This window comes from Danio rerio, chromosome 21 (assembly GCF_052040795.2).
Source record: "Danio rerio strain M-AB ecotype USA chromosome 21, GRCz13ab, whole genome shotgun sequence".
NCBI lineage: Eukaryota > Metazoa > Chordata > Actinopteri > Cypriniformes > Danionidae > Danio > Danio rerio.
In genome coordinates, this window is record NC_141041.1 from 26,734,569 (window position 1) to 26,755,185 (window position 20,617).

Here is a 20,617-nt window from a genome sequence, read left to right on the forward strand (position 1 = left end):
AGGTTGCCGTGGGCCTTAGTGCAGATAAAAAGTTTTTTTTTTTTTTTTTTTAAGGTGTATTTGTGCATTATATATATATATATATATATATATATATATATATATATATATATATATATATATATATATATATATATAGAGAGAGAGAGAGAGAGAGAGAGAGAGAGAGAGAGAGAGAGAGAGAGAGAGAGAGAGAGAGAGAGAGAAAATATGTATATACCCTACACACATTAAGAAATGGTTAATGTAAATTTGTGTCTTATTTAAATAATTTAAACTTTTTACTATTATTATTATTATATTTATCAAATGTATTGTTTTTTTGTGTCATTATATCTTATCTGTATTACTATTAATTATTATTTTCAATGGTTTTAATATGTTTCATATTTGAAATGCTTTGGCAATACTGTATTTAATGTCATGCCAATAAAGCAACTTGAACTGAACTGAGAGAGAGAGAGAGAGAGAGAGAGAGAGAGAGAGAGAGAGAGAGAGAGAGAGAGAGAGAGAGAGAGAGAGAGAGAGAGAGAGAGAGAGAGAGAGAGAGAGAGAGAGAGAAGAGAGAGAGAGAGAGAGAGAGAGAGAGAGAGAGAGAGAGAGAGAGCGAGAGAGAGAGAGAGAGAGAGAGAGAGAGAGATAGAATAGACAGAGATAGATTGATCTCTGCAGCAGCTGCCGAAGAGCTGCGCATTGCAGACGCAGCTGGTGTGAAAGGCAAACGCCTGCGTGCTGCTTCTGCTCTCCATACGCACTGCTCATGCACTGCTTTCGCTTGCGGTGTAAAACACACGTTAAACAAAACATTCTTTCTTGGTTCTTAAACTCAAACAGTTTTTTCCCGTATTTGCGTAGGTCATAGGTCTCAAACTGTATTCCCGGAGGGCAATTTTGCTCCAACCCTAATCAAACACTGATAATCTAACTATTCAAGGTGTTCAAGACTACTAGAAACTATTAAGCAGGTGTGAGATGGAGATGACATACTTAAGATAAAATAATAAACTGAAAGAATACTGGTTGACTTGGAAAATTCTAAATCTGAGGCAGCCCTACAAATTAATATATTGAAAAAAGAGGAATAATGTGCAACGTGACGCTTGGGGACGGGGCCTACAGTGAACTCTCTCCTCCTCTTTTGACTATCAGGCTTGAGAACCCTTGAGACCCCATTTTTCATCTCTCTCCCAGCTATATAAAGAGAGAATCTAGAGTAGAATTCACAGCAGAAAGACGTACTGCACAAATGTCACATTAATATCTAAACTGAGAAGCAGAAACATTTCTTTAGGCAGGATCATCAGTATAACTGCTTCATTTTTTTCTGTCTTGTTTGTCTGTTTCTTATTTTTCAGCTAATGGACTCCAATGGCACAAGTGGTGATGCGTCCTTCCTTCACCAGCAAGTATTTCAGCTGGATTGGGATTTTCTCACCATTAGTAAAACTATGTTGGCTGTGTTAACATCTCTATTTTTCGTCTTTGTCAACTGCGTGATGTTCTATGCTTTAAAAAGCAAGCACATATTCTTTGAGACGCCACGCTATATACTTTTTGGCCACATGCTTATGAATGACTCTGTGCTTTTGCTGCTAACAACTGTCACATTCATGTTGGCTCTGTGTTTTTATCCAATACAAAAATCCATATGTACTCTGTTAGTCTTCATTACTCACTGCGCTTTCCGTAATGCTCCTCTGACTCTAGCACTGATGTCTCTAGAGCGTTATGTGGCAATCTGCTTCCCTCTGAGACACTGCACCATCGCCACACCTAAAAGAACTGGAATCGCCATTGGAATCATCTGGTTTCTAAGTTCTGTAAATGTTATTATAGATATTATTATTGCTTTAGTTAATAACCCCTATGTTTTAGCAGAAGTTGCATTTTGCACGCTAGAGAAATTGTATATAGCCAAATGGCAGGTGGACAAAGCTCAGTGGTTTGATGTGCTTTATTTTGTGTCAGTTGCAGTGATCATTGTATTCACATATATCATGATTATGATCACAGCCAGGTCTGTTTCATCTGATAAAGATTCTGCTAAAAAAGCCCTCAAAACAGTGATGTTGCACTTGATTCAGCTGGGACTGTGTCTCACCTCTTTTTTATTTGCCACAATAGAGATAATAATATACAAGATGATAGGAGGCACATCACCTCTCTTTATTAATCTGAGATATTTAAATTTTTTTGTTGTTCTTATTATACCACGTTGTATGAGTCCTCTGATCTATGGCATGAGAGATGAAGCCGTGTGGCCCTTGTTCAAATATTACTTCTGCTATCGCTCAGGCAAAGTAAAGCCCTCTGTTAATGTGCATTAATCACATGGTCTGAGAGGATTAGAAATAATAATGTCAAATAAAATGCACTTTATGTAACTAAGTATTATTTGGCATTTAATATTAAGTTTGATGTAAATTATTAATTAAGTCTTCAAAAACTTTCATTGTTAACTTATGTTAATATTTTAATTTTGAATGTGGTTTTAAACAGATTTTGAGTTATCTGGAGTTCATAAATATCACAATTGTTTTTCAGGCTCAATTTATTTTTTGTCTTAAACCTGTAAGGCCCTCAAGAAAGTATTTGAAAGCATACAGTATTCTCTGCCAAACTATTAGTTTCAATTGCTGAAAAAAAGCCAGTGATATACACATATGCAAATAATTGCGTACATTATTTTATTTATATTTTAATTTGGTCTGTTTACTTTTCATGTCTGTATTTCTAATTTTGTCTTGTATAATATAACAGCTGCTACTTAAAAAAATAAAATTGCCTTGCTGCTAAAATAACATCTCGTCTCTATATAAGTACATTAGCCAAATGTCAGATTGCTGATCATTATATTCACATATATCAACATTACGATTACAGAAAAAAGGCCCAAAATAAAATAGCCCTCAGAACAATGAGCTGGCTAATATTACACACTGTCCTTATGTGCGTCTTATTCACTCTGCTTTGTGTTAGACGTAATGTTCTTTTGTTCTGTGTTCTGCCACTAGTTAATTTAATGTTAACTAACTTAGTTTGCTCTGCTCATTATCTGCTATTGCTTATACTTATTGGATGGTTATCTTCACCCCTGTGGATTTACTAAAATGATCTTGTTTCCTACTATTTTATAGTATGCATGCACCCCTAAGTCCACATGATAGCCTGTTGTATGAAGAATGATTATAAACAAAAATAAATAATAAGTGTACAGGCATTTGCCCTGAATGACTTTAGGACAAGGTTATTGTTCAGGTTTAATATCTGTTGTGTCTTAAACTTGTGAAGGCCCAGAAGAATGTCTTTGAAAATATAGTTTATTTTTGATTTGATATAATTGTGTTTTTATTTTATAATATAGAATCTGTTATTAAAATGTTTTGCATTTCCTTAGTGCTGAAACTATTCATTGAGCCAACATACTGTAAATGAATATCCATTAAATAGTTCTATCTCCGAATCTGTTAACACCTCAAAACATTATATGTGTTACAGATGAGGCATGACAATAGGCCTGAAGATCAAAATGCAGCTTTATTAAAAGGATAGATAACCCAAATATTAAAATATCCTGTTCATATACTCACCCTCAGGTCATCCAACATACACTATATGTGACTTTTTTTCTTCAGTAGAACATTAAATAATATTTTTTGGCTGAATATGTGATCTTTTATAAATTATGCGGCAGTAAGTGGCATATGGTAAAAATAATTTTACTATTTAGCTAAAATAAACACATACAACAAGTTCAAATCGATAGCTATGTCTTGTGAATCGAAACAATCAATTTGTGTAGGAAAATGAAAATGATTCACTATTATTACATATTATTATTCACAAATTAGGAGGGGTGGAAAGAGTACTGAAAAATCATACTCAAGTAAAAGTATCATTACTTTCCCAAATATGTAGTGCAAGTACAGTTAAAGTATCTGTTGTAAATATTACTCAAAGTACGAGTAAAAAGTAGCCCTTTAAAAAGAGCTCAAGAGTATTGAGTAGTGAGTATTATGCTGGGAAAGGTTGATGCGTTTACATGTCATTTGTGGATGAATGTGTAAACGTAACATTCTGTAGTGCAATTAGTTATTGTTTAAGGCCATTTCAGTCATCATACAGTCAACATCTGCCATCTTCTCATCAGTGACATGCAATCTAAACAGTCTCTGGGTCATTGCGTGTGAAGCAGGGGTGCCCAAACTAGATCCTGGAGTGCCAGTGTCCTACAGATTTTAGCTCCATCCACAATTAGACACACCGGAACCAACTAATCATGCTTTTACCCAACAAAGCTTCTAGCAAGAGCATGTTGGAGCTAAACTCTGAAGGACAATGGCCCTCTAGGACTGAGTTTGGGAACCCCTGTTATTTTCTTGGACACTATTAATGCTTCCAAACAGTTTGCTGCATGTTTTAATGTACTTACTTTCTAAGTGCGATTTTATTGGACTGATATTTCTAATCCCCATAGATAGGAAAAAATAAAGTAGTGACTGCAATGTAAAGGAAAGTAGTAGAGTAAAAGTACCTAAACAGCACTGAAAATGTACTCAAGGGAAAGTAAAAATAGAAATTTTTAAACTACTTAGTAAATTACAACTCCTGAGAAAAACTACTCAATTACAGTAATTTGAGTGTTTGTAATTGGTTACTTTACACCACTGCATATTCATAAGGCGGCCCCTAATAGTTGATCAACTGGTAGTTAACCAGAATAAGCTTTGTCGACTAAATTCATTGGACGATTGTTTGCGAGGAAAAAAATCCACAGGAAGTGGCACAGTCAGTGAGAGGTTGCTAAGCAGACCTGGCAAATCATTTAAACATCACACATTAACACATGAAAAAATAACTACACCATTCGTCGACACTAAACATGACTTATTATTTAGGACAGAATAATCTTCAGAATAAGTAGAACAGCTTACAGTTAGCCACTTATGTTTACGTAGGCATGTCAATAGTAGCATAATTTGCGCCAGTATGCTGGAGGTGTATCTAAGTATTTGTACACAGTGAGTAAAATTCTTATGTTAACACTTTTGATAAATGTTTAATGTTAAAACTAAGATGATGCATCATTAGCTTTAACATCTCACCGACCCTGACTCAGCAAAAACACTAAAACACTAAAAAGTAAACTAGCAGAAGAAATTGACAATTGGAAATTGATGGGAAAATTTGCGACCAGCATATATACCCACGCTGCTGTTTTACATCCATGTTTTAAGAGTTTGTCATTCCTCTGTGCAGAAATACAGCAATGGTTTTGGATCTGGCAGAAAGTTTATCTGTATTTGTTGTTCCAGAAAGGACAAAGCAGACACTGAAAACTGACAGAAAGTAGCATAAAGAAGGATGAAATGAAAATGTGCTATCAATATACATATCAAAACCTAATTCGGCTACTGACATGATGGCAAAAAAAAAAAAATTGAGGTGCAGAACTCAAGCTTTTTAGAATAGCTAAGCACCAGCACTCCATCCTTTCTACATTTACTTCTTTGAAGCATTATTTCTCTGAGGCCAGGATAACTGTGAATAACACATCGAACTCACTTGTTCCCAACAGTGTAGACACACTTGTTTTCTTTCTCTTCCCTTTTCATACAGGGGTGGTACAATAAAACTAAACACTGCCCTTATAGATTGCTTAAACTCTACAGGTGTCCAAAGACAGGCACTGCAATGGATTAAGTAATGCTTAATAGACCGCTATCAGTCTGTAAATATAAAAAGACAGCTTTCACAAGTCAGACCAGTAATGTACAGTGTGCTTCAGGGATCAGTTTTCAATCCTTTGCTGTTTACAATATACATGTTATCCTGGGGAGAAATTATTAGAAGACACGTGATCAGCTTTCACTGCTATGCAGATGATGCTCAATTATATATTTCAACTAAACCTGATGAGACGTCTGAACTTTCTATTAACTGTCTGAACATGTTAAAGACTAGATGACCAACAATTTCCTTCTCTTAGGGCCTACACACACTATGCCATCCGTACCGTGCCCAGGCCCGTTTCCCAGATCATTTGAGAAGTGTGAGTGCGCTGAATCGGGCTCAAGCACGGTTCACTTGGCCGGCCCTGGCCCGGTTGGAAGAGGTGTGCCTGAGCGCGGTTCACTTGGGCTTTGGGACGGTACGCTTGTGTGTGAGTGCAAAACGCGCCAAAGCCCGAAACTGAAAGCGAGACGTGACTTTTAAGGGACTGTTTCATATGGATTTATTAATCATTCTTACTGTTCAGTGAACGCAAACTGACGTAGTTTATTAAAGACGCAAACCCCTCACTGCACGACAGCTGTGTGCCTTCAGCAGACCTCCTCATTCCTGCAGCACGAGAGCTTTATAATTGTTTATGAGCGCCAAAAGTGGCGGATCTGTTCAGCGAAATATCTGACTGTGTGTCACCGCATCCCTAAGGACTGTTTGGCGTAATATTTAACTGCATGTCACTGCATAACAAACAACTGAAACGATATAACTAGAGAAATCTCCACCGTGCTGCTGAGTGAGAGAGCATTTCCCACTGAACAGCGCAGCAGCGATGACGTAAGCGTGCCGAGGCCCGTTTGTGGTGTGAGTGCGGGCCGTCGGGGGAGACGGGAGGGGGGACAAGCGTGCTTTGGCCCTATTCGAGGTAACTGTACCTAGTGTGAGTACGGCCTTAAACTCAGACAAAACAGAAGTATTACTTATTAGGCCTAAATCCTGTACACTGCAGATCTCACAACTTCTGCAATTAGAGGAACGCACAGTTAGTATTAGCTCTACTGTAAAAGATCTGGGTGTTAGATACGCTTATTTCATGCGGCCGCCATTTTGAAGAACCAAAGCGAGGCTGCGGAGGGAAGAAACGTGGAAATATATGATCAGCACTGTAAACATTGCAGTAACATGCTGTGTACTACAAATCCCCAGCTGTTGCTGAGATTTCAAAATGCAGAAATGGTGTAAACATCATTTTAATATCATTCAGTAAGTTTATTTTAAACAACTAAAAGCAATTTAGCATCAAACAACATCACAATCTCTGTGATATGCGTAAGTGTCCTCCTAGGCTTCAGTTCATGGCACTAGTTAAACACTGTGAGGACGCTTTTCTGCTTCAGCCTATGTAACCCAGTGAATGATAAAACACTGCAGTCCTCTGTAGCGCGCCCTTGTGTTGTCTGTAATAGTGTTTTCCCGGTACTGAAGTTTTAAAACCAGCTAACGTTATTTCCCCCTAACATTGAAGCGCTGCTGAGCGCTTATGACTCGACTGATCTTCATGGCTGCTTCGCGCTTCAGTCTCCGTGTATCTGTGATTGGTTTGCACTCAGTTTACTGCTCTTCACCCAGTGCAAACACAGATACAAAGAGGCTGGAGCGCGAAGCAGCCTTGAAGATCAGTCGAGTCATTAAGCGGATCGCTCGTCTGTGTTTGTGCTCGGTAAACAGCAGAGGGTGAACTGATGACCTTCTCGGCCAATCACAATAATTTCTGTTAAACACGTGAACACCATGGCACATCAGCGCTGTTTTAAGAAAGCCATCAACAGTGCCTTAAATGTTAACGGAAATTGATGTTTTTTCTTTTAATTCAGTATCGTGACAAGTCTAATATATTGAAATAATCAGTTTATTAACTCCAGTTTGATAAATGGCATCTAAAACATGTGTTTGGGAAAGAAAACGTTAGCTAACTAGTGCTATTTCCCTTAGCTGAAAATAAGCTCTGATATCTCTTTTTATATTCACCATTCATTCAGAACGGACCTTCGGGTCACCCGGAAGGCAGTGAAATTATAAATTTGTGTCACTTTCTCTTCGCTGATAAGATATATAGCCAGCTACACAACATTCCTATGTAACTCCCAATGATACCTCCGGGTTTCTTCCCAACGCAGCCTCGATTTCGCTTTTGAAAATGGCGGCCACGTGAAATCAGTCTATTAGACAGCAACCTAATTTTTGAAATTCGTATCTCCCATGTCGCAAAAACTGCTTTCTTTCATATGAGAAATATTGCTTCGTTATGAAGTATGCTATTCATCTCAGATAAAGGAAATCTAGTTCATGCTTTTATGACTTGTAGGCTGGATTATTGTAATGCTCTGTTTGCTGGTTGCCCAGCATCTTCCACTAATAAACTTCAGTTTGTGCAAATTACAGCAACCAGAATTCTTACCAGGTCTAGAAAATAATATCATATCACCCTAATTTTATCCTCCTTACACTGGCTATCGGTTAAGTTCTGTATTGATAATAAAATATTGCTTTTTACCTATAAAGCTTTAAATAGTCTTGCTCCTGTTCCTGCAATCTTCTGCTTGCTACAATCCAACCCGCTCTTTAGGATCTCAAAACTCAGGGCTTCTGGCAGTACCCAAAATAGCAAAGTCTACTAAAGGAGGTTGAGCCTTCTCATTTTTGGCTCCTAAACTCTGGAATAGCCTTCCTGATAATGTCCGAGGCTAAAGCACACTCTCTCAGTTCAAAACTAGATTAAAGATCTTTTTAGTAAAGCATAAATACAATGCTTCACATAACAGTATGATGCATGAGTGTGCTCCACACAGGTGAGTGGGCTTGACAAACCACCTGTAGGACACACTCCTCCTGTCTTAATGCACCTGACAGTTTGCTAGAAACACTCATATGCTTTACAGGTTTGTTTCTATGTCTGTTTAGAACTACTATTTTCATTTACAGCACTTCATTTTAATAAACTATGAACAGCAGCTACGCTAATTATTTTCTTTATTCTCTATTTCCACCAGGGTTACAATTAATGATTGATGCGATCTAAGACTTGTGAAGAAATTATGCCAAAGTATCTATAATCCTAAACCAGGCCATATCCTGAGCTGATGCTGCGGCGGTCATGGAGGTGCAGAGAGCATGAGACCACATTGACATACGACTCTTTGCATTGATCCCATGGGCCAGCCTGATCACCCGCCAGTGACTTCCAGTTGTCCACGATGGACGTCCAGTGCTTTCCAGCCTCAGGCACCTAGACTGCAGCTCCACACAGAAAGTTTGGCCAGAGGAGAAATGGTCGTGCCCAACTGAGCTTGGTTTCTCTCAGGGATTTTTCCTTCACTTTTGTCAATTGGTGAAGTTTTGTTTCTCGCCACTGTCACCACTGGCTTGCTTGGTTGAGACTTGTGGAGCTGTGCATCAATGAATTTGCTCTTCAGTGTTTGGACTTTCAGCAGTGAAAATTAAACCACACTGAGCTAAACTTAAAACTGGACTGACAGTTTCAATTTACTAGAACTTCTATGTTAAGCTGCTTTGACACAATCGACATTGTAAAAGTGCGATAGAAATAAAAAATAAAATGAATTTAATTAAATTTAGTGTCAAGTGATTTATGGCTAAATTTGACCAGCCTGGTGGCCAATCTTCATTGATTGCACATCCCAGCAGTAAGAGCAGAGTGTGAATGTTTAACTAGCAGAGTAACAGCACGGTTTTGCTTAAAATATTTCAATGCAAAAAACATTATGGGTGGCATATAAGAGTTCAAAAGAGGATGAATTGTTCGTGTGCATCTCGCTGAAGCATCTGTGATCAAGACTTCAAGTCTTTGTGATGTATCAAGAGCCATGCTATCTGCCAGGGTAATGTCAGCATACTACCAAAAAGGATAAACCACATCCAACTGGTGTATCTGTGGATGCAAGAGAAAGCTGTCTGAAAGGGATGTGCTGATGACCCAGATTTTAGCTCCACAGGGTCAATATACAACCTCAAATCAGAAAAAGTTGGGACAGTATGGAAAGCCCAAATAAAAAAAGAAAATAATGATTTCTACATTTACTTTGATTTGTATTTCATTACAGACAATACAACAAACATTATTTAATGTGTTCCTCTTGATTCATATTGTTTGGGTTTAAAGGGCCATGAAACCCCCTCGTTTCAGCAGGGTGTTTTCACACCTCTACTTTGGAAAAAGTCAGAAAAGTGGGCGTGTCCAGCTTTGTTTAGGGGGGAGTGTCTGAGGAAGAAAAGTGGGATGGTGTAGGAGTGTCTATTTGGGCACGCGCGAGTTTCAGAGTCAAAATACACACACACACACACACACACACACACACACACACACACACACACACACACACACACACACACACACACACACACACACACACACACACACACACACACACACACACACACACACACACACACACACACACACACACACACACACACACACACACACACACACACACAGTAGAAAGTGATGGTGTTTAACCTACATGGACATCTGTAGTCGAATTATTTGCCAAATTATTAAATGGTGGACTTTAACTGCAGTTTGGCTCTTTCATTCAGGGAATTTATTCAACAAGCGAGATATTTGATTCGAGGAACTGCTCTAAGCGTGTATTTTTCATGCAATGTTTGATACCGCACGGCGAATGAGAGAAAAAAAACTCAGCATTTCCCGGAAACTTAGATGCACACGGCAGGTAGTGTCAGAAAGCCGCGTGTGTTATTCCGGTCACTAAATGCGGTGAAAACCCTACACGAGGTTAAAGTTTGGTTGTGGTGCTAACATGTTTACACTTGGTGCAACAGTTAACTTAGTTCGATACGAACAAACTGAATAAACAAAGAGCACTGGTCGCTCACTTACGAAAGCTATAGAGACAGGACAATCCACAGCAACTAGAGCCGCGTCTTTATGAAGAGAATACTACAAGCAAATCCGGATCTCAGCCTTTGCAGATGAGAACAGCTCTCAGGTAAACAATAATCCTCCTTAGACACGTAAGTTATTGTTGTCGAGCGTCGCGTGCACTGTTAATCCACACGTGAGACTGAGCTCTCACAGAGAGAAAATGAAAATGAAACTTAACTGCAGCAAACTATAAAAGCAACACTTCACGCTTGTTTTGCCAATACAACGTGGTGTGAGTGTCGTCTAAACACTGTGCCAGTAATGAATATTAATGAAGTTGCACAATAGAGCGCGCTGATTGGTTTGAACCAAGCCTTACTCATGCATTAATGCATCACACTGTAAGACGTAATAAGACACACTCTGGCACAGACGTCCAGTCTGCACGCTGGAATACAACGATATTATGTCATGAACATGACGCAGCTTCAAAAATTAGTTTCAAACAGGAAGTACGAATTTGCTTGAAATAACGCAAAAACAACCAATTTACACTTTTTAGTGAAATATAGGCGTCCTAATAGTGTTTTTAGCAGTGTGGGACACATATACGACTGTCAACAGCTCAAAAAATGTGTTTTGGTGTTTCGTGACCCTTTAAAAAAAATGTTTGCCATTTTTGTTTTAAACACATTCATAATCATATCATTTGTTGGTGCAGTTTTAACCCATGTTATTATTATTTAGTATTTCCGTACAACAATTTCCGTAAAACAATTTTACAACCAACATTCTCTCAGCTTCTAAACTCAAAATGTGTTTTCTATTGAATTACATTAAAATAATAAATGGGTGATCAGTCGACTAATGTCTTTAATGAAAGACTACTGGTTGACTCTTGTAGGGCAGCCTTACATATTAGTTTATTGGAACAACAGGAATATTGTGACACTTGCGGACTGGGCCTGTAGTGCACTCTCTCCTCCTCTTAAGACTATCAGACTTGAGAACCCTTGAGACCCCATTTTTACTCAATCCCTCTCAGACACTCACAGCTATATAAAGCGAAAATCTGGAGCAGAACTCCCAGCAAAAAAAGACTTACTGCACAAATCTTACAATGTCCAACTAAAAAAAAGGCTAGGCAGAAACATTTCTTTAGGCAGGATCATCAGTATAACTGCTTTATTTGTTACTGTCTTATTTGTCTGTTTTTTGTTTTTCAGCTTATGGACTCCAATGGCACAAGTGGTGATGTGCCTTTCCTTTATCAGCAAGTCTTTCAGCTGGATCGGGATCCTCTCACCATTTGTGAAACTATATTGGCTGTGTTAACATCTCTGTTTTTCTTTTTTGTCAACTGCGTGATGTTCTATGCTCTAAAAAGCAAGCACATATTCTTTGAGACGCCACGCTATATACTTTTTGGCCACATGCTTATGAATGACTCTGTGCTTTTGCTGCTAACAACTGTCATGTTCATGTTGGCTCTGTGTGTTTATCCAATACATAAATCCATATGTACTCTGTTAGTCTTCATTACTCACTCCACTTTCCGTAATGCTCCTCTGACTCTAGCACTGATGTCTCTAGAGCGTTATGTGGCAATCTGCTTCCCTCTGAGACACTGCACCATCGCCACACCTAAAAGAACTGGAATCGCCATTGGAATCATCTGGTTTCTGAGTTCTATAAATGTTATCATAGATATTATTATTGCTTTAGTTGATAACCCCTATGTTTTAGCAGAAATTGAATTTTGCACGCTACAGAAATTGTATATAGCCAAATGGCAGGTGGACAAAGCTCAGTGGTTTGATGTGCTTTATTTTGTGTCTGTTGCAGTTATCATTATATTCACATATATAATGATTATGATCACAGCCAGGTCTGTTTCATCTGATAAAGATTCTGCTAAAAAAGCTCTAAGAACAGTGATGTTGCACTTGATTCAGCTGGGACTGTGTCTCACCTCTTTTTTGTATGCAACAATAGAGTTAATATTATACATGGTGATTGGAAGCACATCGCCTCTCTTTATAAATCTGAGATATTTAAATTATTTTGTTGTTCTTATTATACCACGTTGCTTGAGTCCTCTGATCTATGGCATGAGAGATGAAGCCGTGTGGCCCTTGTTCAAATATTACTTCTGCTATCGTTCAGGCAAAGTAAAGCCTTTTGTTAATGTGCATTAATCACATGGTCTGATGGGATTTGATATAATAGTGTAAAATAAAATTACATATACTTTATGTTACTATTATGTAACTGTATGTAAAGTATTTTTTGACATTTAAAATGTATGAGTGTATGACTATATATCAAATTATTATGTAAACAATTAATTAAGCCTTTGAGTAAATTTTAAATGTGGTTTTAAACAGGTTTTGAGTTATCTGTAGTTTGTTTAGTCTTAAACCTGTAAAGCCCTCAAGAAAGTGTTTGAAAGCATTCAGTATTCTCTGCCAGAAATATTTGTTTAAATTGTTGAAAGGGCCATACGTTTACTTTTCATGTCTTATTTCTATTTTTTTTGTCTTGTATAATATATAGGCTGATGAAAAAAATCATACTCCCCTGCTGCTAAAATAAAATATTGTCCCTACAAATGGCAGTTAAGAGATTGCTGTTATATTTTGATCATTATATTCAAATATATCATCATTATGATCACAGCCAGGTCTGATTCCTCTGATAAAGAATCTGCTAAAAAAAAAGCTCTAAGAACGGTGGCTTTGATTCAGCTGCGACTTTGTTTCAAATTTTTGTTTGCAACAATAAAAAGAAAACTATAAGGTGATTGGAAGCACTTCTCCTCTCTTAATAAATCTCAAATATTTTAATTATTTTGTTGTTTTTATTCTACCATCTTGTCTGAGTCTTCTAATGTACACCATGTATTAACTGTATAGTATGAAAGTGTTTGAATTAATAATTTGACAGGCAAGTATTATTTGTATTATTATAAATACTATTTGATTTATATTATACAAATACTGCAAATCTTTAAGTCTAACACCCGTACTAGCATAAACATGAGAAAATCAAGTGCAAAAAAACTGCTCGTCCTCTCTACCATCCCAATTGCAAAAAATTCAAAAGCACTTCAATATTCAATAATAATTTAAAGCTGCAAGCAGCAATGAAAGAGACCTCGCATCCGAGCTAACCGCCTCCCGGTGGCCTTAGGATGACATAGAACAGTGGACAATAATAATTTGAGCTGATATACTGTTGAAGTCAGAATTATTAGCCCCCCTTTGAATTTTTCTTGTTTAAATATTTACCAAATTATGTTTGGCAGAGCAAGGAAAATTTCACAGTATGTCTGATAATATTTTTTTTCTTCTGGAGAAAGTCTTATTTGTTTTACTTCAGCTAGAATAAAAACAGGTTTTTTTTTCAACCATTTAAAAGGTCAAAATCATTAACCCCTAAGCTATATTTATTTCGATATTCAATAAAATAAACCATCATTATACAATAACTTGCCTAATTACCCTAACCTGCCTAGTTAACCTAATTAACCTAGTTAAGCCTTTAAATGTCACTTTAAGCTGTATAGAAGTGTCTTAAAAATATCTAGCAAAATGTTATTTACTGTCATCATAGCGAACAAAAAATAAATCAGTTATCAGAAATCAGTTATTAAAATTATTTATTATTATTATGTAAAAAAATGTGCTGAAAAAATCTTCTCTCTGTTAAACAGAAATTAGGGAAAAAATAAATAAGGGGGCTAATAATTCATAGGGGCTAATAACTCTGCCTTTAACTGTATATAAAAAACAGAATAAATGACAGATTCTGTCAGCAGGTGGCGCTATGACTGTGACTCAATATGGCAAGTAGATGCCTTCAGGAGAGGAATTTCATCAAGCCTTTGAATTTTCAGGCAGATCGGACATTGTGTTATAAATACTTCCTCCTCCATGGTGATACACTGACCTTTGTCAGTCTGCCACGGAAACACCCTTCGGCAAAAACTCACAATTTCACATCACACAGGCCTTATAGATGGATTATACGGACAAAACTTGGTATCAATATGATAAAATGTCTAGGAAGAGTTTGTTACACTGTAACGTTTCATTTTCTGTTGCCAGTAAGTGACGTTATTATAACTGTAACTGGACATTTGTCACCGACTCGGTCCCAGTCATTCCCCTCGCTGGCCAGCAGAGGCCACCATCTCCGGACTTCTAAGCATTACATCATCCACTTACTCTGATCCTGCACACCTGAACTGAATCCCGCTAATGACCCACGTACCCTTTATAAGCCAGCACCAAACGCTCATTCAGTGCAAAGTCTTGTTTAGCCCCGGCCAGCATTTCTGAGCGTTATTCCTGCCTGATTCCTCGTGTATTACTCCAGCCTGTTTCTTGACTCTGCTTCGCCTTCTGCCTGCCCACGACCCACGCATTGTATACAGACTCTGATATTCGCTGCCTGCCCACGAACCACGCCTGTTATACGGACTCTGATATTCGCTGCCTGCCCACGACCCACTCCTGGTTCACGGACTCTGATACTTGCAGCATGTCCTCGATCTATGCCTGGTAATACTCCCTGTGTCTGTTCATCGCCAGTCTTTATTCATCATAGACTGTTGTTGTTGTGTGTTTGCACGTTAGTGCATATTGTGTGTGTGAATAAGAGCTTGATCAATAAATACTGCATAATGGATCCCACGGAGCCCATGCAGTTGGGTAGAACTCGTCTGACCCCCGAAGAACTTGAACGGAGGAGACGGAACCACCTATGCCTATATTGCGGACTTTCAGGTCACATGAAGAACTTATGTCCCAATAAGCCTCCACCTAAGGCACTTCCGGTGAGTGCAACCACCGTTTTCACGACCACTAATGACACCATGAGTGTACCTGTTTGTTTGAAGTATAAGGAGATTGAGATTCCGACTTTGGCTATGGTCGATTCAGGAGCCACTGGTAACTTTATTGACTGCAAGTTTGCTGCTGCTCACTCCATCCCTCTAACTTCCTGTACTTCCTCTCTAGCCATCACTGCTATAGATGGGCGCCCCCTGGGGGAAGGACACGTAAAGTTCCGAACTTTGCCGTTATGTCTTCGCACAGGCTCTCTCCATGTGGAAGAAATCTCCCTCCTTGCTATCGACTCTCCCCGACACAATGTGATTCTCGGACTCCCCTGGTTACAACGTCATGATCTCCAAGTCTCCTGGAAAACGGGTGAGATTGTAAAATGGAGCGAGAAGTGTTTTACCCAGTGTCTATACTCGGTTTCTCCCGTCCAGATTAACGTTATATCTAGTATGGAGGATTCCGAACTCTGTCAAGTTCCCAGAATGTATCACGATCTACTTGAAGCCTTTAACAAGAGAAAAGCAACCAAACTCCCGCCTCTTCGTGAGTATGATTGTGCCATTGAACTATTGCCCGGCATCACGCCCCCTCGTGGTCGCATATTCCCTCTCTCTCAACCTGAAACCGAAGCCATGAACTCTTACATCTCTGAGGAACTGGAGAAGGGATTTATAAGACCCTCTACGTCACCTGCTTCAGCTGGGTTCTTCTTTGTCAAGAAGAAGGACGGCAGTTTGCGTCTTTGTATCGACTATAGAGGTTTGAATGAAATAACCATTAAATACCGCTATCCTCTACCTCTAGTTCCAGCAGCACTTGAACAGCTCCGCTCAGCCCAATATTTCACCAAATTGGATCTCCGCAGTGCTTACAACCTTGTCCGTATCCGCCAAGGAGACGAGTGGAAGACCGGGTTCTCTGCCATCAACGGGCACTACGAATATCTTGTTATGCCCTTCGGCCTAGCTAACAGTCCTTCCGTGTTCCAGGCATTTATCAATGAGATATTTCGAGACATGCTCAATAAGTGGGTCACCGTATACATTGACGACATCCTGATTTACTCCAATTCCCTGCCAGAAGACATTCAACATGTCAGAGCAGTGCTACAATGCCTCATCCAGAATCAATTATATGCCAAGGTATCCAAATGTGAGTTTCATCAGACATGTATCTCATTTCTGGGTTACATCATCAGTCACGAGGGAGTAGCTATGGACCAGCAGAAAGTTGACGCTGTCACTCACTGGCCACAACCTGAAACCATCCGGCAATTACAACGTTTCCTGGGATTCGCCAACTTCTACAGACGGTTCATTAGGAACTTCAGTTCAGTAGCTGCTCCTCTCACCGCGATGGTTAAAGCCAATAATGCCCGCTTGAAATGGAACTCGGAAGCCATTCGGGCATTTAACCAACTCAAAGCCCGTTTCACGAATGCACCCATTCTGTGTCATCCAGACCCCACACGACCCTTTATTGTTGAGATTGACGCCTCTAATTCCGGTATCGGAGCCATCCTGTCCCAAAGATCCCCGACTACGAATAAGCTCCATCCCTGTGCATTCTATTCCCGTAAGCTGAACTCTGCTGAGAGAAATTATGATGTGGGTAATCGCGAACTCCTCGCCATGAAGGCTGCACTTGAGGAATGGAGACATTGGCTTGAGGGAGCAAAACACCTGTTCACCGTCATCACAGATCACAAGAACCTGGAGTATATTCGATCATGTAAACGCCTGAACCCCAGACAAGCCAGATGGGCGCTATTCTTCACCCGATTTGATTTTCAAGTCACGTACATCCAAGGCTCCAAGAACATTAAGGCAGACGCTCTCTCTCGTATCTCTGATGAGGAAACTTCGCTAGAGGAGGTAGAACCCATCCTGAAAGACCCATTGATTATTGCACCCATTAGATGGGACATCGAACATAAGATCACGCAGGCTTCAGAACAAAATCCTACTCCACAGGCATGTCCCGAGAACAAAAGATATGTGCCCCCTCTGCTCCGTGAGAAATTGATTGCTGAAGTACACAGTCATCCCAGCTCCGGTCATCCAGGCAGCACTGCTACGGCTCAACTGATTCCGTCTCGTTACTGGTGGTCCTCCATGAATAAGAATGTGATCAACTTTCTTAATAAATGTTCTCCCTGTCAAATGGCTAAACACTCCCGTCATCGTCCAGCTGGTTTACTACAACCTTTAGAGATTCCCCGTCGACCCTGGTCTCACATAGCCATAGACTTCATCACGGATTTGCCCCTGTCAAAGGGAAAGACCACTATCCTCACGGTTGTGGACCACTTCTCCAAAGCCTGTCGACTCATTGCCATATCCAAGCTACCCACAGCCTTAGAAACCGCAGAGCTCCTATGTGAATATGTATTCCGCTATTATGGTCCTCCCGAAGACATTGTCTCAGACCGAGGTCCCCAGTTCACATCCTGACTATGGTCCGCTTTTTTCCAGAACCTCCAGATTAACATCAGTTTAACTTCCGGCTATCACCCTCAGTCTAACGGACAGACAGAATGCCTTAATCAGGAGATCGGGCGCTTTTTCTGCACTTACTGTCACTCCAACCAATCTGACTGGAACAAGTTCCTCATGTGGGCGGAATACGCACAGAACTCCTTGAGAAAGGCAGCTACAGGTCTGACCCCTTTCCAATGTGTATTAGGTTTCCAACCTCCCCTGTTTCCCTGGTCCGGTGAGACCACTGACCTTCCCGCAGTCGACACGTGGTTTAAAAGGAGTGAGGAGGTCTGGAACGCAGCTCACACTCACTTGTCACATGCCATCCGAAGGTTCAAGGAACAAGCCGACCGTCACCGTCGTCCTGGTCCCACGTATTCCCCAGGACAATGGGTATGGCTATCCGCAAGAGACCTTTGCTTGAGACTCCCATGTAAAAAGCTCAGTCCCAGGTACGTGGGTCCGTTCCAAATCGAACGTCAGATTTCACCTGTTTCCTTTCGACTGACACTCCATACCCATTATCGCATTTCTCCTACCTTCCATGTTTCCCTGCTCAAGCCTGCTGTTGGTCCAGCCGAGGCGGATAGGGAGGTGGCAGCCGGTGAACAGGGTCCCCCGCCTCTCATGATCGACGGAGAGGAAGCCTATCAGATCCACGAGATCCTGAGATCCAGACGCCGGGGTGGTCAACTTCAGTATCTCATCGATTGGGAGGGGTACGGTCCGGAGGAAAGATCATGGATCAACCGTAAGGACATTCTTGATTCAACACTACTGGATGAGTTCCACTTACAGCACCAGGATATGCCGGCCCCTCGACCCCGTGGAAGACCCCGGCGTCGAGACTCTTCTCACTTCAGGAGCCGTTCGTTGGGGCGGGGCTCTGTCACCGACTCGGTCCCAGTCATTCCCCTCGCTGGCCAGCAGAGGCCACCATCTCCGGACTTCTAAGCATTACATCATCCACTTACTCTGATCCTGCACACCTGAACTGAATCCCGCTAATGACCCACATACCCTTTATAAGCCAGCACCAAACGCTCATTCAGTGCGAAGTCTTGTTTAGCCCCGGCCAGCATTTCTGAGCGTTATTCCTGCCTGATTCCTCGTGTATTACTCCAGCCTGTTTCTTGACTCTGCTTCGCCTTCTGCCTGCCCACGACCCACGCATTGTATACGGACTCTGATATTCGCTGCCTGCCCACGAACCACGCCTGTTATACGGACTCTGATATTCGCTGCCTGCCCACGACCCACGCCTGGTTCACGGACTCTGATACTTGCAGCCTGTCCTCGATCTATGCCTGGTAATACTCCCTGTGTCTGTTCATCGCCAGTCTTTATTCATCATAGACTGTTGTTGTTGTGTGTTTGCACGTTAGTGCATATTGTGTGTGTGAATAAGAGCTTGATCAATAAATACTGCATAATGGATCCCTCTGTGCCAGTCTCCTTGTTACAACATTGACATGTAAACGTGTTCAGGTCAGGACTGTTATTAAACGTAGATTTTGAGGCAGATCAGACATTGCATGCTTGAGTTATAACAAGTGAGAAAAATGTCATAGCAACAGTGGATTATCTCAATCAGTTTAACGCTGCAGTTGGAATTGATCACCTCGTCACCAGTTTAAGCAGGGTAAAGATCTGTATCTTGACATACATGGAGCTTTCCAAACAGGATATATCGTCCTCCGAAGGGCACTACATAGTAAGAAAAAATCATGACAGCCAAAATTAAGTCTTGCTCAAAACCATAGTGCTCAAAATTGGCCATTTTGAAAAGACCTTTGGAATGTGTCCTATGATAGCTTCTATCTGTAGGAAAGTTTGGTGTGTCTTTTCTTTTATTTATTTTTAAATTGAATATACAAGAACATTCACAACTTAATATAGAGAATGACAACATATATAAGTATAAACAATATGCCGAAAGACAGAACATTTTGCCAGGTGTATGTAAATCTTTTATTTTTATTACAGCCGAGTATAATTTCTCTAGGGCTGGGACCTAATTATGGCCACACCTGTTCGCAATCAAGAAGTCACTTAAATAGACCTGCCTGACAAAGTGAAGTAGACAAATGATCCTCAAAATATAGACTTCAAAAGTCTCCATTAAGGTGAGTGTTTAGGATTCTACCATAAAAAAGAGACTATGCAAAAATTGTTTGCATGGCAGTTTCAAGATGAAAACCTCTCCTGAGCAAAAATAACATAAATACTTATCCCAGTTTAGCCAGAAAACAACTCGATGATCTTTTGAAAAATACTGTGTGGACTGACAAAACCAACATAGAAAATTTTGGAAGGTGTATGTCTCATTCTGTGTGAAATAAAGGTAACACAACATTTCAGAAAAAGAACACCAGCACCAAAAGTAAAATGTGGTGGCGGTAGTGTAATGGTCTAAGGCTTTTTTTACTGCTACAGGAGCTGGAAGACTTGCTGTGATATATGGAACCATCAATTCTTTATGCACCAAAATATTCTCAAGTAGAATGTCCAGCCCTCTGTTACTGACCTCAAGCTGAAGCGAACTTGGTTCTGCAGGACAATGATCCAAAGCACACCACAAGTCTTATAAATGGCTGAAGAAAAACAAAATGGAATGTACTAGTCAAAGTCCTGACCTGAATCCAATTGAGAAG

The 20,617-nt window shown here is 40.0% G+C and overlaps 3 protein-coding genes and 1 long non-coding RNA gene across 5 annotated transcripts in view; 3 read left to right on the top strand and 1 right to left on the bottom strand.

Moving 5' to 3' along the window:
- Positions 1–20,617, bottom strand: part of LOC141379874 (uncharacterized) — a 44,646-nt gene that overhangs the window by 19,023 nt on the left and 5,006 nt on the right. The gene's annotated exons all lie outside the window — the stretch shown is intronic.
- Positions 714–6,997, top strand: or92a2 (odorant receptor, family 92, subfamily A, member 2). Of its 2 annotated transcripts, XM_087299089.1 has the most exons (2): positions 714–4,184; positions 4,306–6,997. In XM_087299089.1, exon 1 carries the CDS (start codon positions 1,359–1,361, stop codon positions 2,325–2,327), a length of 969 nt encoding a protein of 322 aa, XP_087155215.1. In that variant the 5' UTR covers positions 714–1,358; the 3' UTR covers positions 2,328–4,184; positions 4,306–6,997.
- or92a3 (odorant receptor, family 92, subfamily A, member 3) lies at positions 11,863–12,831 on the top strand. Its single transcript, NM_001130809.2, is given in 1 exon segment — positions 11,863–12,831. A coding segment is annotated over 1 exon segment (969 nt).
- Positions 16,839–19,427, top strand: LOC147838839 (uncharacterized). The gene is made up of 2 exons (XM_087300394.1): positions 16,839–17,688; positions 18,043–19,427. The coding sequence occupies exons 1-2, from the start codon at positions 16,839–16,841 to the stop codon at positions 18,915–18,917; spliced, it is 1,725 nt and encodes a 574-aa protein (XP_087156520.1). The 3' UTR covers positions 18,918–19,427.

Coding starts and splice junctions, on each gene's coding strand:
- or92a2 (XM_087299089.1), top strand. CDS start 1,359: ATGGACTCCAATGGCACAAGTGGTGATGCGTCCTTCCTTCACCAGCAA.
- LOC147838839 (XM_087300394.1), top strand. CDS start 16,839: ATGGTTAAAGCCAATAATGCCCGCTTGAAATGGAACTCGGAAGCCATT. Junction 17,689..18,042: donor TCCAGCTGGTTTACTACAAC/CTTTAGAGATTC, acceptor AGGAGATCGGGC/GCTTTTTCTGCACTTACTGT.